At 37.0% G+C, this 19,573-nt stretch overlaps 1 protein-coding gene across 8 annotated transcripts in view; it reads right to left on the reverse strand.

Moving 5' to 3' along the window:
* The window catches only part of add3a (adducin 3 (gamma) a), a 116,804-nt gene that overhangs the window by 16,724 nt on the left and 80,507 nt on the right, over nucleotides 1-19,573 (reverse strand). For 7 of the 8 annotated variants that reach the window (XM_048167407.1, XM_048167421.1, XM_048167415.1 and 4 more), the window contains 4 exons: nucleotides 15,951-16,173; nucleotides 7,752-7,890; nucleotides 5,716-5,867; nucleotides 3,644-3,724 (listed from right to left, as the gene is read on the reverse strand). In XM_048167407.1, coding sequence (XP_048023364.1) covers nucleotides 3,644-3,724; nucleotides 5,716-5,867; nucleotides 7,752-7,890; nucleotides 15,951-16,145 — 567 coding nt within the window. In that variant the 5' untranslated portion in view covers nucleotides 16,146-16,173. Of the gene's footprint in view, nucleotides 1-3,643; nucleotides 3,725-5,715; nucleotides 5,868-7,751; nucleotides 7,891-15,950; nucleotides 16,174-16,464; nucleotides 16,608-19,573 lie in introns of those variants that run through there. The other variant, XM_048167423.1, reaches the window with a different exon arrangement.

Genomic DNA, 19,573 nt, shown 5'->3' on the forward strand with positions numbered 1-19,573 from the left:
ATCACACAGAGAGTTAATAAAACTGACCCAGATAGCTGGCCTCATTCCAGCGGGCAACGACCCACAGCCACGCCCACAGAAGCAGAGAACAGGAGCTCTGAATGACTGTGTCAGCAACACTGAGATCTCACTCTCTTGCAGACACACACAGATAAAAAAAAATCCCGTATGTTCTGAATATGCAAAAGAATTTGGGCTTTATCCAACTCTCACTATCTAAAACACAGTCCACACAAACAGAAACTGGACAAACCTGTACTGGCTTTGATCCATAAGTAAAAGGTCAACAGCACCGATTAAAGCACAAGAGCAAAGAAATCTGCAGCAACCCTGAAACGGCACAATGACTGAGTGTATTTTTTCATAACTGTGAAAAATGTGTTTGTCATGGCAGTGGCCGTAACTGTACCCCAAACACAATCCAGCACAGTGCAGCATTAGAAAACAGCACTAGCCAGCACAAGAGTGCGAGTCAGACGCAGATACTGCCGCTGCTCACCTCAGGCGTTTTCAATTCTGTTCACTGAGTCATAAATGCTGCAGGCAGGAGGACAAATGTGCTTCACAAATTCATTCCAGCATTAAATCACCTGATTGGTAGGAATTTGTCAAAACACCATCCACCACGAGCAGCATGTCAAAACTCATTTTACGCCAGCGGGAGAGAAAAAGCTCAAAAGTGAATGCTCAATTCTGTTTGTCACCAACTAACTCCAGGGTTGTAGATCTAAGGCCAGAAACAAACTTTTAGCAAGGGCGTAAATACAGATACAAATGTGTATATTTGATGTGTGCACATTTGTGCTACAGTGATGGTAAAAAAAACCTTAGAACTCAGTAGAAATACTATAGAAGGAATGATAGTTACCTTCAAAAATTATTGTTAAGATAGTAGTGTTGTCAAAAATATTGATATTTCGATATGTATCGATACTGAAATATCTGAAACAATACCAACACTCCTTGCTGCAGTATCGATACACCGATACCAGCTTCTTGCTCTTCTCTCCGACGGCAAGTTGACATGCACCAGCCTCCTCTCATTCAGTAGTCTCATTCACTCCAGTTAAATTGTGCTGGTGTGACCGGGGCTGAATTTCAGCGCGAGATTGCGCATTCCTACTTAATTCTACTCATTCCCGCAGATTCGTATTTAATTTTTACAATGAAGATTATCCAATTTTTTTTTTTTTTTTTTTTTAAATTTGATTACTTTGTTTCTTTATTCAGTTTCTTACCTCAATAATGCTAGGGCTAGGCTACTACTGTTAGACCTACCAGAAAAATAAAGCAGTTTATTTCATTTGTATCTTTATTCTATTGTATTTATTTGTGCTGTTAGTGATTTATTTGTTCTTATTACTGTTTACTTGTCTTATTTAACCCTTAAATGCATGAATGTTTCGCCAGTCATTCTTACATATTCAGGTCTTTAGTGACCCGAATCTATATCTAACACGAATGGATCCCTACCTAACAATTACAGAAGAATAAAATAAAGCATATTTTGTTACCTTTGGAGCTTGGAAGGGCTCTGTTTGAGCAGATGTTTTATGCCATCATCACTGTCTTCGTCAGAGCTCATTTCCCAGTACATTCAGCAAATGATAGTTTTGAGAATAGGTTTGAGATCGCGAATATAAGCCGATTCGCGATCTCAAAAAACTATATCATTTTCAACATCTTCAAAATCAATATTTTGATCGCTGACAGCTTCACCAGATCCATCAGGTGAGTCATATTTGATTGCGTTCAGTACTTGCTCTGTAGTAAATTGCTGAGCCATTTCACATTTTACTAATGATACTTCCTATTCTCTCATTTTCTATCTGAATGAAATGTCACTTCAGCATTGTGTATCAGACATTTCCACCTTGTGGAATAAAGGTGAATTGCACTTATTCCATCATCAAAGATTAAATTATTGTTGTGCAGAAAAAATTATACGTACACTTATACACACCTCGGGTCGTTAGCGACCCTATACAATTTTTACAAAAAAAAAAAAAAAAAAATGAATGGGAAAACAGGCATTCTTTTATAATTTTATGATTGTTTATAATGAATTGATTGAGAAATTCTAAGAAGGTTGATGTCTAACTTTAAAAAATGAAGGAGGAGGAGGGTAGTGAATGATGTCAGGGGTCGATAAAGACCCAAGGGTATGCATTTAAGTGTTAAATTCAATTTACCATTCGAAGTCAAGCTTCCTTGTGCTGTGTGTAAGATATTGCAACAAAATTATACCAAGGTAAAAACTCATTTTATATGGTAAAATGTAAATATTCTGACTGTTTGAGTTTTATTAAAATTCACTGGTCTTATATAGTAGCATACATTTAGATCATGATAACCACAGTTAAAAAAACACACACATAGCACTTCAGTACCATGGTGAAATATAAGTATATGGATTCTGTGGTATTTATATGAAAAACATTAGCCTAAATGCATTTAGTATAAATGCTATACAAATGCTATAGCTTAATCACAAAAAATACTGTAAATATATTCCATTACTCCTTTAATACATTTAACATGTCTACATTAATAATATAATAAAATTCAATATGAATATCCCACATTTCTGCCACAATACCATGGTGAAGTTAGTGTTACTACAGTAAATCCAGGGTAGGCTAAGTGATGGCAATTTGTAGATTGAAAAGCCTTCGGACTATATTGCTGCGCACAGTGTTTCTCCTGTTTGTCAGTGCTGTTTCACCTGCCTTTAAACTAGCTTAAATCACCGAGACATTTGTGTTCTTCATTGAAATCAAACGCTTCTCAAGGCCCGAGACTGTTCAGCGAGTAAACGCATCTGCTATACTATAGTAAGCGTGGTTCAAACGAGCAGTGCTGTTTCATTCCGCTTTTGGCACATAAACATTATATTGAACAATTATCAAACTCTTGTTAACGTTTTATCGAAGAAAATTATATAGCGATAATTACGATTATCATTTTATCACCCAGCTTTCTAGTGCACTCTAGTGTGTCGAGTGCACGCTATCAAAGTATAATTTAAAAAGCTGTGCATTCACTTCACAACTGGAGTATACTTGGGGAAATATCCAAATTAAAATGTTTCGTGCTGGGGTTTTCCAGGACCAGGAAAGACAACACCACAATACAATTACAAATTAAGCATGAACAACTACAGGCACTAAAAGCCTCCGACTGACATGAACACACAGGCAAGTATAAATCCAAAACCCACTCTGAGATTTCAAAGAAATAACTGGCCGATTAAGCACGTCAAACATTGGCAACGATCAGAGAGATCAGTCAAGGTCTGCCAACATGTTCCCTCTGTGCAAGGCACATTTCACAAAAAAAAAAAAAAAACATTATTAAGCTCTTAATGTCTCAATTTAAACAGGATGTTATACCACTAAGAAAACAGAAATGCCAAAGTAGCACAAAATATAACCTATTTTATAAGCTATTTGATCAAAATGAAGCATTAAGAAATAATTTCTCATTTAATCAACATAATATGTGACTGATAAATTAATTCCGAAGGAAAGAACGACAAAAGCCTCAAAGTGACCCCGGCAGCCCTGTGGGCGTGATGCTCAAGCCGTTCCCAGAACCGCTATCAGGCTCTGCTGTAATAATGCAAGACAGACAGTTTGTTTACCAGATTGGACGCAGAGGCCTCAGCGAAGGACAGCCCTCTGGGGATGATGAGGATGTGATCCTGCTCCTTACTGACACGAACCTACAAGTTTTAAAAAACACAAATAAGCAGCTGTGTTTTTCTTCTCCTGATCAACTCAGCTCAAGGTTTCTTAATCCGTTCCAACAGGCATCCAGATATTCCAAAATTTGGATATTTCTCTTTTTAGCACATCAGCATGAGCAGAAATGCCGTACCTACACCATTTTTAGGGCTGGGACAATACATCGATGCATTGCGAATCGAGAAGTGATTCTGATTCGATTCTAATATTTAATAACTCCAGACTAACTTTTTTTACTAGGAGCACTGTAGCCCCTTACTGAAAATTTTAGGAGCACAAGCAGAAAATTTAGGGGGACACCTTAAATCTATTTTCCCCCATTTTGACTGTATTACTGACAAATGCCTTTGTAATAAATAGACATAACTTATAGAAATTACAATGCGCCGTCTTTATTTTAAGTTTGCAAGGCTCCAGATTAACATTTGAGGGCAGCATTATCATTCATAATGTTTAAATACTAATTCAAAAGCAAAACGATTGAAAATATATATTAGGGAGTGGAAATGACAGCCACCTACTGGGTACAATGGCAATTTAATGTCTTTTTTATTTTTAAATAAGTGTGAGTTTTCCTACATGTTAAAAATTTTAGTTTCATTAATGGGGTAATCTATGAAGGATGAACAAATAATGTTTTGGTCATCACATTAAAAACATTTAAATATGATAATATTACAGTTTTGAATTGCTGGAAAAAGATGTGTGAAGTACTTGAAGGCATTTGACTATTTCTGCCACAATTCCACGGTTACAGTTAGTGTTACTAGATTAAATCCATGACGAATGTTGTTCATTTGTAGACTGAAAGCCTTCTATAACTTGTTTATTCATGGCACAATGTTTCTCCTGGTTTCCACGTCAGCTCTATTTGATCTTATCTCTGCGGTTAATAATGGAGAACCCAAATTTGAATGCTTCTCACTAGATCTCGCAGCAATGTTATTCATTCTGTGGAGAACTCAAATGCTTTCTTTACTGGATCTCCCAGTGCTGTGTAGTAACAATGTTCCGTTATCAAGATCGGGTCGTGAGTAGCTTGCACTGTACTGACATTGGTCCGAACTGATAAACGGTCCGTGAAGCACAAATGAGTAGCACAGTTTCGTTCCCCTATACGTTTGCCATTTATTGCTGAGCAATGTTATGGTGGTCGCGTCAGCGTGATTGCTAACAAATTTGATTGCACCAGCACGTAAAATGGTCGCAAAATGCACAGTCTGGATCCCTGCGTATGTATCGCGATTCTCTCTCAAATCGATTTTGAGCTTAGTTTTCAACAGCAGAAGGCACTGCGTGCTTTAGAAACAGACATACTCTGCTTCCTTCCAATTCCTTACCTTCTATAAAATAATCATTCATAAAGTTCGAAAAGGTTGAAGCGAATTACAAGGGTGTTTGCAGTGGGCTGTTTACATTAATCTCGCATCACAAAAGCATTTTGAGGTGTAAATACCTTCTCAGACTCAGCTGAACGCACGAGCGGTCTTCTTCGTGAGCATTTGAGTATGCGGTAAAAAAATAGCCTAGAGTGCCATCTGCTGTTAAAAACTAAGCTCAGAATCGATTTGCGATGGATTTTGAAAATATTTGAAATGATTCACAAATTGCCGATAGTATGTCGATAGTATTGTCCCAGCCCTAAACAATATGATGACAAACAGCATCTTTCTCTATTGACGGCCATTCAAATGTAGCCATGTATAATTCAATAATAATATAATAGTATAATATGACATTATTGGGGATGAAACGAATAGAAAAGCAGATATCTTTCTCCAAGTATTACAGACCTACTTGGGTCAATGAATTGAACCATGTTTATTGCCTGCAGGAATGGATTGCAAAACACTGGATAACACTATGTACATCATTCACTTTCATTTCCTTGTTCTAAAATACTGACACAAAATCAACTATAATATTTAATCTTTGGTACCAATATTAATGATAGAAAGCTATGCCTTACTGTAATATAACAGCTTGTGAAGTGGGCCCAGCTGAACAGGTCCACTATTCTGTAGAGGCTGGCCAGTTTGCAGCGGGTCTGTTTCTCTCCCTTCACCATAGTACTGGACTCAATGCTGAACATGTCGTTTATTGGGGTCACCATGCCCAAACCTGAGAAAACAACAATTGGGAACAATTCAAGAACGGTTTAAAAACACAGCACTTCTTTCTCATTTGTTTGTGTTAATAGATTTTAATCATTTAAGAAGATGGACTTCAATTTAAGATTTATAAAAAATACCTGAGAACATAACTTAAAATTGACATTTCAGAACTGCTCACATGGGAATATGGACAACAAATTGGTGTGTAAATCGATACCCTGATACTTATCAAACTCAGACTCTAAATAAAGCCAGTGGTGTGTCCTGATTAACTGATAACACCTCAGATGTGTCCATGAAACACTGATATGCCTGAAATCTAATAAAGATGTTTTAGTTCAACTGAATTTATATAGCTAAAAACACTTCTGAAATCAATTTAACATAGCTTATTTAGAACCTTTAGGAATTATTGTCAAAGAAGAACAAGGAAATCCAATAATACTTTTAAAAAGAAATAAAACTTGATTAGCTCTTCACATCTACAATAATCACATATTTTTTTTAGAACTACAGTTAAAGCACAGTGTATCTTACAGAACTCCACTAAATGGCTAAATGTTCCTGAACTCATCCTTGAGCTCCAGGTGGCTAAATGATCCGGAACTCATTTCAGACCTTCAGTTATTACAAGTTTGGGGAACTCATCCTTGAACTTCATTTGACTATGGATTCCAGAACTGTTTCGTGAGCTCCACTTGGCTGAACTTTCCAGAATTCATCCTTAAACTCCTGTTTTCACAAAACATTCTAGAAATTAACCTTGGAACACTTTTTAGTCCTCCACTAGCTAACATTCCAGAATTCATCTTTGAACTCCAGATGGCTAAACATTCCCATGCTACGTTTCCCAAAACCATAGAGAGCTAATTTGATCATAGAGAACACTGGTGGCAGTGGTCTCCACACTCAACTTTGGCTCACAATGCTTTTGGGAAACACAGCCCAGATCTCATTCTAGAGCTCCAGTTGATAACACATTTCAGAAATCATCTTTGAACTCCAGATGGCTAAATGTTCCAGAACTATTTTCAGAACTCCACTTGACTAAACATTCTAGAACTCATTTCAAACCTCCAGTTGACTGAATATTCCAGAACTCATTATAGAACTCCAGCAGGATAAATCTGGAGCTGAGTTTACAGTGTAAGACTGAGAATTGCTTTCAAAATCTCAACTGAATAGATTTCAAATGCGGGCAGTCATATTTTATTATGTTAATGATTCAGAAACCACAACCGTGACATTTTAAATGACATGTTTTTGCAACTTAGTTTACATAAATGGGAAAGGCAAAATGGGAAGGGAGCTTTGCATTTTGAACGGTCTACATAGTATATTAAACTCTTATTTCTAAATATCAGATCCAGTTTTCCATGATATATTCTAGAAAATACTCTAGACATACAGACACCTATGAGTTTTAGGCTCTGACTCAATGTACAGTAAGTATCGAAAGGGGTCCACTGAAGTTCCACTGATTAGTTCCGCATTGCAGAGCACAGAGAGAAAACAGACACATGTGTGCAGGGCTGGATGGGGTGATAAGGAAGGAAGAAGTAAGATAAAAGAATGCAAAGGCTTTCTTGAGTTGGCTGGTTGTATTTCCTCCCTCAATGTTTGTTGGGAGCAGCTATTATTTAACGACCTGTATGTTAAAAACTCATCTTCTCTCTGGTGCTTTTAGCCTTTTGTAACTGCATTTGTGTATTTTTTATGTACAGCTCTTTGGTCAACCAAGGTTGCTTTTAAATGTGCTTTATAAATAAATTGGAATTTAACTGTGTATCTCTGAACAGGTGGATGAGTGGGGCAGTCTGTGATATTGGAGGATTGAAGGAATGTTGCAATCTTTTGCTGTGGAGATGAGCCACACCATGCTGATACTCACTGAGGGGGGATGTGGAGAAGCCCGCTACGGAGCTGGCCATGAAGAAGTCTGCGATCTGCCGCAGAGCGAGCAGTCCTGTTGGGTTATTCCCCTTGTTCATCTGTTCCTGGATCATTCCCTCTAGCTCATCCCTAAAAGCCTGAAAGAGAAAGAAAGCATGAGATTAGAGATGTCTCACACACAGTAATGAGAGATGAACACACAGCTGTAATCCTCTCACACTCCTGCACGTTTAAACCATCATGTACAGTTTTTTCCCACTTGTATCTCTGCAACTAGTTAAGTATATTAACCTAGAGGCCTACTCCACTCACTCTGAAGAGCTAGAGGTGACCAAACAGAAGGATATCTGATGTTCTCTACAGACAAAAATGAGACAGTGAAGGATAAAAGCACAATAAAGCACACTGTCTTTGGTAACATCCAAAATCCTTTCAAGTCCACGGGAACCTTGTAGCCTTGAAAATGTATTTTCCATGTTTAAGGAAGGAAATCACACATAACTCCATTTTAAAACCAGTGATAAAGCTCTTCTGTATGATGTGCTGTCATTCTGCACACCTGCTCGGAGTCTCAGGCTGAATGATCAAAGAGTTCAGGCTAAAGAATGAATCACAGGATAAACAGACGCTGACGGAGTGCTTACATGCGGGTAATAACAGAGGAGATTCACTGACACAATGCCTCAGTTATGATGACTGTTCTTTCTTACTGTACAATGGCATAAAGACTTGTCTTATTACCAGGTGTGAGTATGTGTCTGGATGTGAGCTAATGAATGTGAACTTCCTTCGGCACAGTATGCGAGACTGTCACACTGATATGTTCTAAAGATGGAGAATACATGCAAACACTATGCAAAAACATATATGCATAAACCAGAATAAGAAAGGTAAACAAGTCTTAGTATGCATGCTCTGTTCACTGATAGCCTGATGTATTTTGCACACAAAATGGCAAGCAAAAAAGCTGCAGTTTTAATCTGACCAACTGGGTTTATGGGTTAAAGTTGTGTTTATATAGTACCGGACTGCAATAAGCATCAATCAATCACTCAATTTGCCAATGGTTATTGACATCAAATCTTTGAGAGACACTCAGAAACTTGTTTGAGGCACTTAATACAAGTTAACTATATATCCATGAGCAGAACTGTTCTGCTTTGTGATTCTGTGTAAAATAAGTGCGGTCCATGTGCGGACCGTTCCTGCCAAACTCTCTCCTAGTTTATGTATATGGTTTGTCCATCAGTGCAGTTTACTGGGGCTTGATTAGCTAATCCAGGGTGACACAAACTACACAGTAATCAAATTAAATTAGCCTTTAAGTTTGTTTGGTTTTGAATGGGAGCCTAATTCATCAAACATACACTGAGAAGATAAAGGGAAAGTAAGCCGCCACATAAATTCATGCCCTTAATGCTCACATAATAGCTCATAACTACAGTTAGGGGGTTGTTAAAGTTTTAACTGTAAAGGTGTGGTCACATTAAAGAATTTTTGTGGGCAAAATCCAGTCATTTCAATAGTAATCCATGAGATTGGGAAAAATCACATGAAGGCGAAAAATTTCCCCACACAGATTTCATAACACGCTCAAGTGGGTCATGCAAATTCGCCATACTTAAAGGATTAGTCCACTTTCAAATAAAGTTTTCCTGATAATTTACTCACCCCCATGTCATCCAAGATGTTCATGTCTTTCTTTCGTCAGTCGAAAAGAAATTAAGGTTTTTGATGAAAACATTCCAGGATTATTCTCCTTATAGTGGACTTCAATGGTCTCCAAACGGTTGAAGGTCAAAATTAGTTTCAGTGCAGCTTCAAAGGGCTTTAAACGATACCAGACGAGGAATAAGGGTCTTATCTAGGGAAATGATTGGTCATTTTCGAAAAAAAAAGACCACTGTATATGCTTTATAAACACAAATGATCGCCTTTGTATGTGCTTCCGCTTTCCGTATTCCGTAAAAAGCTTACGCTGTATGTCCTACGCCTTCCCTATTCAACTTACGGAACGAACGTGGCAGTTACTCTTTTTTCCGTAAGTTGAATAGGGAAGGCGTAGGACATACAGCGTAAGCTTTTTGAAGAATACGGAAAGCGGAAGCACGTACAAGACCTTAATTTCTTTTCGACTGACGAAAGAAAGACATGAACATCTTGGATGACATGGGGGTGAGTAAATTACCAGGATAATTTTATTTGAAAGTGGACTAATACTTTAACAAAAGAAAGTACTGCTTGGTTTGAAAGTGACTTCTGTGTGAGCTCTGCTTCATAAATCACTTCACTATTGACAAAAGACAATGGATGTTTTTGGCTTGGAAAATTTTGCTAAAATTTTGCTAATGTGAACGCACTTTATGAGCAATAGTAATAGTGAGGCTTGTCAAAGTAAACTACACTAAATAGGTGTGAACGAACACAGAAGCACTCTGAGATCAGTTTTGTGGTGTGCAGGTTTCGTTCAGCGAGTTGCTTCAGAGGTGAACAGCATGATGAAAGATTAACCGTGAGAATCATCAAACATGCCTCCAAAACAAACCAAGCAGCCAACATGCTTGCACAGGGTTACGCCCTCACAAAAACATGGGTTATTATGCCCACACTTGTCATTAGATCAAAGCAGTGATGATCTAACTCCATAGCAACATTAATATCAAACCATAAAACTGAATCAGTCATGGTGGAAGATGTTATCTAAGCTCAGTACTGAACAGTCAGTACTGAAGTGCTGTCTGATCCGACAAGGTGAATTTGTTTTAGTAACCCATTCACCTCACTCTATGAGCACATGGGCCGCTCTTCAAACGCAACGGCGCAAGCCAAAACCGGCTAAATGTAGCTGAATTACAAAGGTGAGATGGAGATATCCTGTGCTCTAATTCCCTGTGCGAGTATTAAATTGTGCTTGAATGAGAACTGGACGCCCGGGACAAGGCATGAACGATCCCGCCTGCCTCTCAGCATGAATTCCTCTCAAATGTGAGGGTCCTGACCAACCCAAACCACAGCGCTCTTGGAAAACAGCTACAACTCTGGGAATGGCATGGTTTAATGCTGAAGAGGGAAACAGAGGGGAGTGGGGAACTAAAAATAACTCAAGGGAGGAAATTCAAGACAAATTCAATTTTGCCATTACAGTTTAATATCATTAACATGTTGTTTAACCTCCTAAGCAAATATCAGACAAGCAATGCCTGCGGCCCCTCAGAGCAAACTGCTATTTTTCCTCAGTTTCCAGAACTTGAGATGTCTTCATTTGTTTTGTTCTTGACAGCACAGATGAGGTCTAAGCATAGCAAGCTCCGCCCTGCCTATAATAGTCTGACCTTAAACACAGTCTACAGACAGACGTGTAATTTAAGCAGCTCTCTTCCACACACACACACGTGGAAACCCTGATGCTACAGGGAGAGAAAGATGAAAGAGAGGCTTGTTGAATCAGCTCCGATAGTGCAGAAGTAAACACACAGCCCTGTGTGTCGATACACCTGCTGCCTACCCTGCCTGGCTCCTCTCCATACAGAGTGAAGGATGAGTGAGAATAGTATATAGTGTGTCTCAGAAACACGTGCTCAGACAGCTGCTGCTAATAAAGCCCAGTGGGTGATGCCGTAATTAACCGTGCTATCACACCACCTCTGTCTTTATCACAATAACAGAGATTATAATGACAGAAAGAATGCATTTCACTTTCACATACTGAAAGTGACATACCATTTTATGTTTTCTTTACAAAAGCAAATTCACAATAATATCTGGAAACTATGCAGTTACTATGTTTCAAGAAACCCCAAACAGGGCTCCAGACAAAAAAATTCATTAAGGAGCCATTTGCTCCTATAGGGGGAAAAAACAGGCGCCAAATAATCTTTTTAAGAGCCAAACAACAAGGAACTTCAATTTTTTAAATCACTTACTTTTATTCATCCGGTTGTGTTTATATATCTCCCCTTTACAGTTTCAGCATTTTCATCTTATCTCTGATTTTTCTGCGAAACGAATGTCACTATTTTCACTTAATATATATATATTATTAACATGTTAACAATAACATATTAACAATAATAACATGAAATAATACTTATTTCTATAACTTTGTTGTTTTTTCGATATCTTTTGAGTTATGGAACAGTTTTTGTCATCGTTTGTAACCCATTTTTTGTACAATAAATTATTCAAAGAATTACAACCTGAGAAAGCAACAGAAAGAACAAGCTGAATTCAACATACCCCAACATTGCTTAGTTCTGGTGAGTTGTGCTAAACTTCAATTCTGATTTCTTTAGACATTGTTTTTCAGGTAAGAGGTAACAGTCCGGATATAAACGCACTCGTCCAAACGCAACTTGTTGAAACTTTGTATAATTCTGTCCTTGTAGTTTTTTTTTTTCTCATTAAAACTAAAAACTATCAAGATCAAAGACATATTTGTGTGCATTTTGTTTTGTGCTTTTAGCAGAAAGAATTGCATGATCGTCTGTGTGAAGACTGTGCATTGTGCACGAGCAACAAGAGAACTGATAACAGTGGCATAAAAAACAACTCATTCCAGCGAGAGATCGCCTCTTATTTAACACTGACCAACAAATTTCTAATCGAATTGAGATGTTTATTTCTTTTAGATACGTCCATGCGTGCCGCGAGATCGAGACATGTTCCACCCGCAAATTATGCCTATTCAATAAGTAGCCTAGCCTACTTTGAGGAAACTATTAAAATATTCCACAGAATGAATAGTCTTGTTTTATTTGTTATATGTCATTATGTCATTGTATTAGAAACACCCTCGCAGCATTTGCAACATGAGTCAGGAGAAATTGTGCATCTCTTTAGTTTACAGATTACATTGCAGGAGAATATTTGTTTTAAAAGGTCCCGTTCTTCGTGATCCCATGTTTCAAACTTTAGTTAGTGTATAATGTTGTTGTTAGAGTATAAATAAAATCTGTAAAATTTTAAAGCTCAAAGTTCAATGCCAAGCGAGATATTTTATTTAACAGAAGTCGCCTACATCGAACGGCCAGTTTGGACTACATCCCTCTACTTCCTTCTTTAATGACGTCACTAAAACAGTTTTTTGACTAACCTCCGCCCACAGGAATACACAAGAGTTGCGTTTGTAGAGTGTGTTTGTCGCCATGTCGTCGAAACGCTGTTATTTTCATCCCGCAGTCCAATCACCGGGTCTGATTCCGGCTCAAATTGATAGGGTAAAATTAAAGACATGTTTACAATAACACTGAGCGCATGCATCTCCACGTTATGGTAAGAGGCGTGACCTTTCCGGGTAAGATGCGCTAAACTGCTGTCGAATCACAACACAGGAACCGCAGGCACAATCAGAACTCGTTACGTATTTCTGAAGGAGGGACTTCATAGAACAAGGAAGTCATCAGCCCGTTTTTATGACAGTGGAAACAGCGGTATACAGATAAGTAAATTATGTGAAAAATACTGTTTTTTTACACGCGAAACATGAACACATGTTATATTGCACACTATAAACACAATCAAAGCTTCAAAAAAACACGAAAAACGGGACCTTTAAATGTGAATTGTTTTATTTAAAAGTAGACATGTTATACTTTCTTTAGATGTAGACTATGTTTCATGTTTGTGTGATAATTATTCGCAGAGTTTTTATTTTTTTATTTTACAAAAGCAGAAGGTTTTGTTTTTATTGTGAGCATACACAAATAAAATAGACCATTTGTAGTTTGTGATGATGTTTTGCACTAATCTGTTTCGCCAAAAATGACAGAGTAGGCCTATTTTAAGTTGTTTCAGCTGTCATGAGGAAAAATCCATCAGAACACATCGGCGCGATCGTTGGTCAGAGGGTCAAAGAAAACGTAGCCTATTTAGTTTCATATTTATGTTTAAATATTAGACTATAGCCTAATATTAGTTTTTAAATTTCATTTAGGTTGATTATTAAAAGTGAACAGCATGATAGGCTAATAAGATGAGCAATATGTCGGGAGACATTCAGTGGGTCAGATGTGATTTTGACCACTTCATTAAGTTTTGTTTTGTAGTAATCCTTTCTTTAAAGTGAATTTAGTTTTGTATAAACTGTATCTTAATTTTAATCAATGTTTTATCAACCAATTGCCTGGATTTAATAAATAGGAAGAAAACCAAGAACGCCGGGTGTGAACGTCATAATTAATTGATAAGATATTGTTGGTCGAACAATATATTTTAGTTGAACATTATCTGTAGAAATCACAAGTACTGGAACCTTAAAATGATCATTAATACTCTTGTTATACTATTTAAGGTACTGAAGACTTTTATGCCCTTAAATTTATCTGATGAGCATGAGCGGAGTAAAATAATGAAAGTGATCAGCATGATTGATATTCAAAACAGTAAGCACGCGCTGCACTGTGTGTGTATCTGCAGTCTGCAAATTTATATGAAGAAATTGGCAGTTGTCTCTTTTACGCAGGAGCAGAACTGTGTGTTAAAATGCAGTGTTTTGCACAGACGCGAGGCGACAACATAGTCGGCTTTCATTGCCGTCTGTTTGGTGTGTGATATTTTTCCCTACCAGTTCATATTTTGGCGCTCTAACTCAGTAAAACATTCACATGCAGCATCTCATTTAATTGTGTCAACACAACAAATGATGTGATAGGCTACTGGTCACAGAACACGCAAATAACATACAAATTTTACAGTCATAAACGTGTGAATTTGTATGGTCGCCAATGGCGTAAATGAGGCTCATTCTCGTATGTTATGCAGCACGATTGAGCTACCGGAAGAGGTTTGCTCTTGTGAGGTATTAAAGTTAGGTTGATCTTCTGCTTATGTTCGCTGATCAATGTTTACATGCGAGTAAAAGCCTAAATTGTTTTCATCATAACAAGTGATCAATTCTCTTCAGAAAATTTGGACTAAACCGCTCTTCATATGGATTAGTTTTACGATCTCTTTTTGAAGTTCTTGAAGCATCAAAGTGGTAGTTTGCAAAGGCAGTCTATGGAAGGAAATCTTAGAGCATTGTGTCATCAAAAAGATCTTCATTTGTGTTCTGAAGATGAACAGAAGTCTTATGGGTGTGGAATGACATGATGGTGAGTAATTAATGACAATTTTCATTTTGGGGTGAACTAACCCTTTAAATGTTTTTGAACGAAGTCCGTAAGAAGTGCTCAAGAAACATTCATTATTATTAATGTTGCAAACAGTTGTGCTGCTTAATATTTCTGTGGAAACAGCGATACATTTTTTTAGGATTTTTTTTTAATGAAGTGAGGGACGAGTCTGTATTATTCGCTATGTTAATCAACAGTATGTGACAGATGTCGTCTATACAGCTTAACTTGTATTGAACCCAGAACGTTGAATTGAACACAGTATGTGTTTACTGAAATGTCTGCAGGAGTGTAATCTGTGCAGTATGTTCACTGTAATCTCTCCAGTGTGTGTTAACTGTAATCTTGTGTGTGTTCGCTATAATCTCTCTCTACTGTAGGTCAGAGGTGCTGGGCTGTGCTTCGCTGGCAAGATTGTGTATGTATGTTAGATGTGGATGTTGGTGGTGTGCATGTAATGGGGTGTGGTCTTCCAGATGGGTTTTATGGTGCAGCTGCGGCTTTGTGTGTACGATTTAGCTGTAACTCAAAACATCACACCAGACGCACAATTAACTTCCTGACAAATCTACAAGAACAAAGCATAAATCTTTCATTGAGAACAGAGAGGCCGAGTAAGGTGCAAGCAGCTGGGTTCAAAACTAACTTTAGAAGTTCATGCCAAGCTTTGAATGTAAACTTCATGCTGGCATGGCATTTATTCAAAACCACACAGCTCGAGACAACCTGTAAAATCTATAAGTAAACAGTTTTACATTACAGCACATTCTTGCCAACTAAATCTGTGGAAAAGTGGAAAAACATCCCTGTACAGTACAAACCAACCAAAACCTTTGTTTTAACAAAACTGTGTACACAAGTGTCGTTTCGGAGTGCAGTGAAAAAAGTATTCTACTTAAAAAACAATTTTCACTATGAAACTGCTGGTAGATTTCACAAATATTTCCAAAAATTGCAGGTAACCCAGTGAATTAAACACAAATTTATCAGAAATTGTATTTTCTTGTAAAACAATTCAATAACCTTTGATTTATTTTCAACATCAAAATCAATTTTATTGACAGTGAGCATTTGTGTTTTCTTACTGGACTCTGTAGTATCTGTGTGACTCTTTTCTTCTGCTCCATCATGTTGAAGTCTTGTCGCAGGTCAGGTGACATGTTGCGTGCGCGCAGGTATTCGGGGTCATTTTCATTGATGCGGTCGAAGTAGCCCTCCCGTTTCCCCACGCTGGGGGGCGGAGGGGTTGTCACCACCCCCTGTTTCGACTCCCCACTCATCTCTAATGTATTTTCCTGCTGTTTTCACCTGGAGAGAAAGAAAAAGATTCAGTTTGAGCATGTGTGGAAACATAATTATCCAGACCGATTAGATATAAAAATGTGTAAATACTTATTTTTGCACATCCCAAATAAGCAATACAATACATAGTGCACTCACTGAATGAAAAAAACCTGCGAGAGGAAGTCTGTGCACTTCATTTGACAGGCAAAATCAGAAACGTCCCGAGGCTAAACTCATCATCCCACACAAACATGCACACAAGCCCATCGATCAATACAATCAAAAAACAGGCAACTGCACATTAGCTGAACTCACTTGCTGAGAGTATCACTATTCACAATGGACCTTGTTCTTTGTTCACCCTGGACAAAAAGAAGAGAGTGGCTGTCCCGCCAACAGTGAAGGGTGGCGTCAGGTCAACCAACAGGAGGGCAGCACTATCCTATAACACTATCAGGTTTAGTTAGGCCTGATTTTTTCTCTCTCTCTCTCTCTCTCTCTCACACACACACACACACACACAGTTGAATTTCTCTCTCTAGTTTGAGTCAAGCTGTAGAGTACTAAAAACGAATTTCTCAAAAGTTTTGGATATTATATATATATATATATATATATATATATATATATATATATATATATATATATATATATATATATATATATATATATATGTATATATATACACACACAATACCGTTCAAAAGGATCGGTAATATTTTTAATGTTTTTTAAAAGACGTTTTGTCTGCTCACAAAGGCTGCATTTATTTAATTAAATTTAATTAATAAATACAGTAAAAACAGTTATTGTGAAATATTATTGCAATATAATTAACTAATATAATTATACAATACAAATAACTGTTTTCTATTTGAATATATTATACAAAGTAATTTATTCCTGTGATGGAAAAGCTGAATTTTCAGCATCATTACTCCAGTTTTCAGTGCCACATGATCCTTCAAAAATTATTCTAATGTGCTGATTTGCTGCTCAAGAAACATTTATTGTTATCAATGTTGAAAACAGTTGTGTACTTTTTCACCCCCCCCCACCCCCAGGATTCCTTGACGAATAGAAAGTTCAAAAGAACAGCATTTATCTGAAATACAAAGCTTTTGTAACATTATACACTAACATTCAAAAGTTTGGGGTCAGTAAGAATTATTTTTATTTTTTTGAAAAGAAATGAAAGAAATTATTACTTTTATTCTGCAAGGATGCATTAAATCGATCAAAAGTGACAGTAAAGACATTTATAATGTTACAAAAGTTTATATTTCAAATAAATGCTGTTCTTTTGAACCTTCTATTCAAAGAATCCTGAAAAAAAAAATATTTTGTACAATTGTACACATTAAATGTTTCTGGGGCAGCAAATCATATTAGAATGATTTATGAAGGATCATGTGACACTGAAGACTGGAGTAATGATGCTGGAAATTCAGCTTTGATCACAGGAATAAATTACATTTTAAAATATTTTCAAATAGAAAAACAGTTATTTTAAATTGTAATAATATTTCACAATATTACTGTTTTACTGTATTTTTAATTAAATAAATGCAGCCTTGGTGAGCAGACGAAACTTCTTTTAAAACCAGTAAAAATCTTACCGGTCCCAAACTTTTGAACAGTAGTGTATATATTCGAAATACAGTAGTCAACATTTGAAGTGGATCAAAACCTTTCATCAAAGTTGTCAGAAAATCTTCTTCTTAGGACAGCTTAGTTCTTAGGACAACTTTGATTAACTTTTTTGATCCACTTCAAATGTTGACTACTGTATATAATAAGAATATAATAAGAAATTCATACTTTTTTCAGCAAGGATGCATTAAAAGGATCAATAGTGAATGTTTTGACATTCAGCTGGGACCTTTTTTCAAATCACTTCTGCTGTTGTGCCAGACTGTGTCAGGCATTTTCCCAGGCCTCAGTAAAAAGCTTTCACCTGTACCTCTCTGGGCTTTCACACTCACTCTCTTCTCCAATTCATTCTAGAGGGGTGGGGGGCTTCTTTTCTCTGCTGTACGTTGCTAAGCTGCTCATTCAGGTCAAATGGCACTTGGAAAGATGGTTCAGATTAGAGGCACACAACTCTGCCAGAAACACACACACAATTATGCACAAGGTGGGCTCAATAACAGAGCCCAAGCCAACAGGAAGCAATACTATGCCACACATTTTTAGGTATGTGCACTACACACACGTGCAACACTTAAAAAAAAGAGAACAAATAGCCCTTATAACCTGATTAAGAGTTGTGTTCTGGGTTAAAAAGCCAAATAAACACACACAAAACAAACAAATAGGCTACAAACTCTAAAATCCATCTGAGCACATCTGACTAACAGGAAGAGGGGAGCTTAAGGGGACGCCGCTTAAGTTTATTATGCTTTAGACAACAAGCCATACGCGCACACACACACACACACACACACACACACACAGAGCTCACGCGTTTCAACTTATGATGCAATATTCAAACCTAGCGAGCACTGGCTACAACTGTCGTGTGCTGACAGATGACGACAACTCTGACACACCCACACAGAAACACAACACGAAGGCTGCCAAGCCTGAAAGGCAGAACTACGAACAACTCTAAACAATGACAACAACAGCAGATGGGTGGATGTTACCAGACAAAAAACCACAGTATTTGTCCCTTCAAGACCCAAAAATGAAAATTCAGTTTATTCAACCTCATGTTGTTGTTTGAAAACCACCTTTCATCCACAGAACGACAACAAAAAAAGTTACTTAGTTCTATAAAAAAGTAAAAGAGAAAAAAAAAAAAGATTTTAAAAATAAATAAATAAATTAATTAATAAATGCACACTTTTATTCAGCAAGGATGCATTAAATCATATGTGACAGTAAAGACACTTCTAAGAAGCACAATTCTTTTCAACATTTATAACAATAATAAATGTTTCTTGAGCAGCAAAGCTGGCATATTAGAATAATTTCTGAAGGATCATGTGACACTGAAGACAAGTAATGATGCTGAAAATTCAGCTTTGAACACAGAAATTACATTAAGGTATAATACAACATAAAACAGTTATTTTAAATTGCAATATTTCACAATGTAACCATTACTGTATTTTTGATAAAATAAATGCAGCCTTGGTGAACATAAGAGACTTCAAAACATTAAAAAATGTCTTGCTGACCCCAAACTTTTGCACAGATCTAACACGTTTATGCTACTTTTGAGGTTTGTCAGTGTACATCAGGGGTGCCCAATAGGTCGATCGCGATCTACCAGTCGATCACAAAAACAATGCTGGTAGATCGCACACAATTCTAATAAATGCTTTTGTTAAATTTTAAAAAGAAATATAACAATACCCTTCCCTTATCCTTTTAGTTTCTGTCTGACTTGCATTTGACTAATACATTTTTACCAGGC

The sequence above is a fragment of the Megalobrama amblycephala genome, linkage group LG2, assembly GCF_018812025.1.
Source record: "Megalobrama amblycephala isolate DHTTF-2021 linkage group LG2, ASM1881202v1, whole genome shotgun sequence".
In the NCBI taxonomy this organism is placed as follows: domain Eukaryota; kingdom Metazoa; phylum Chordata; class Actinopteri; order Cypriniformes; family Xenocyprididae; genus Megalobrama; species Megalobrama amblycephala.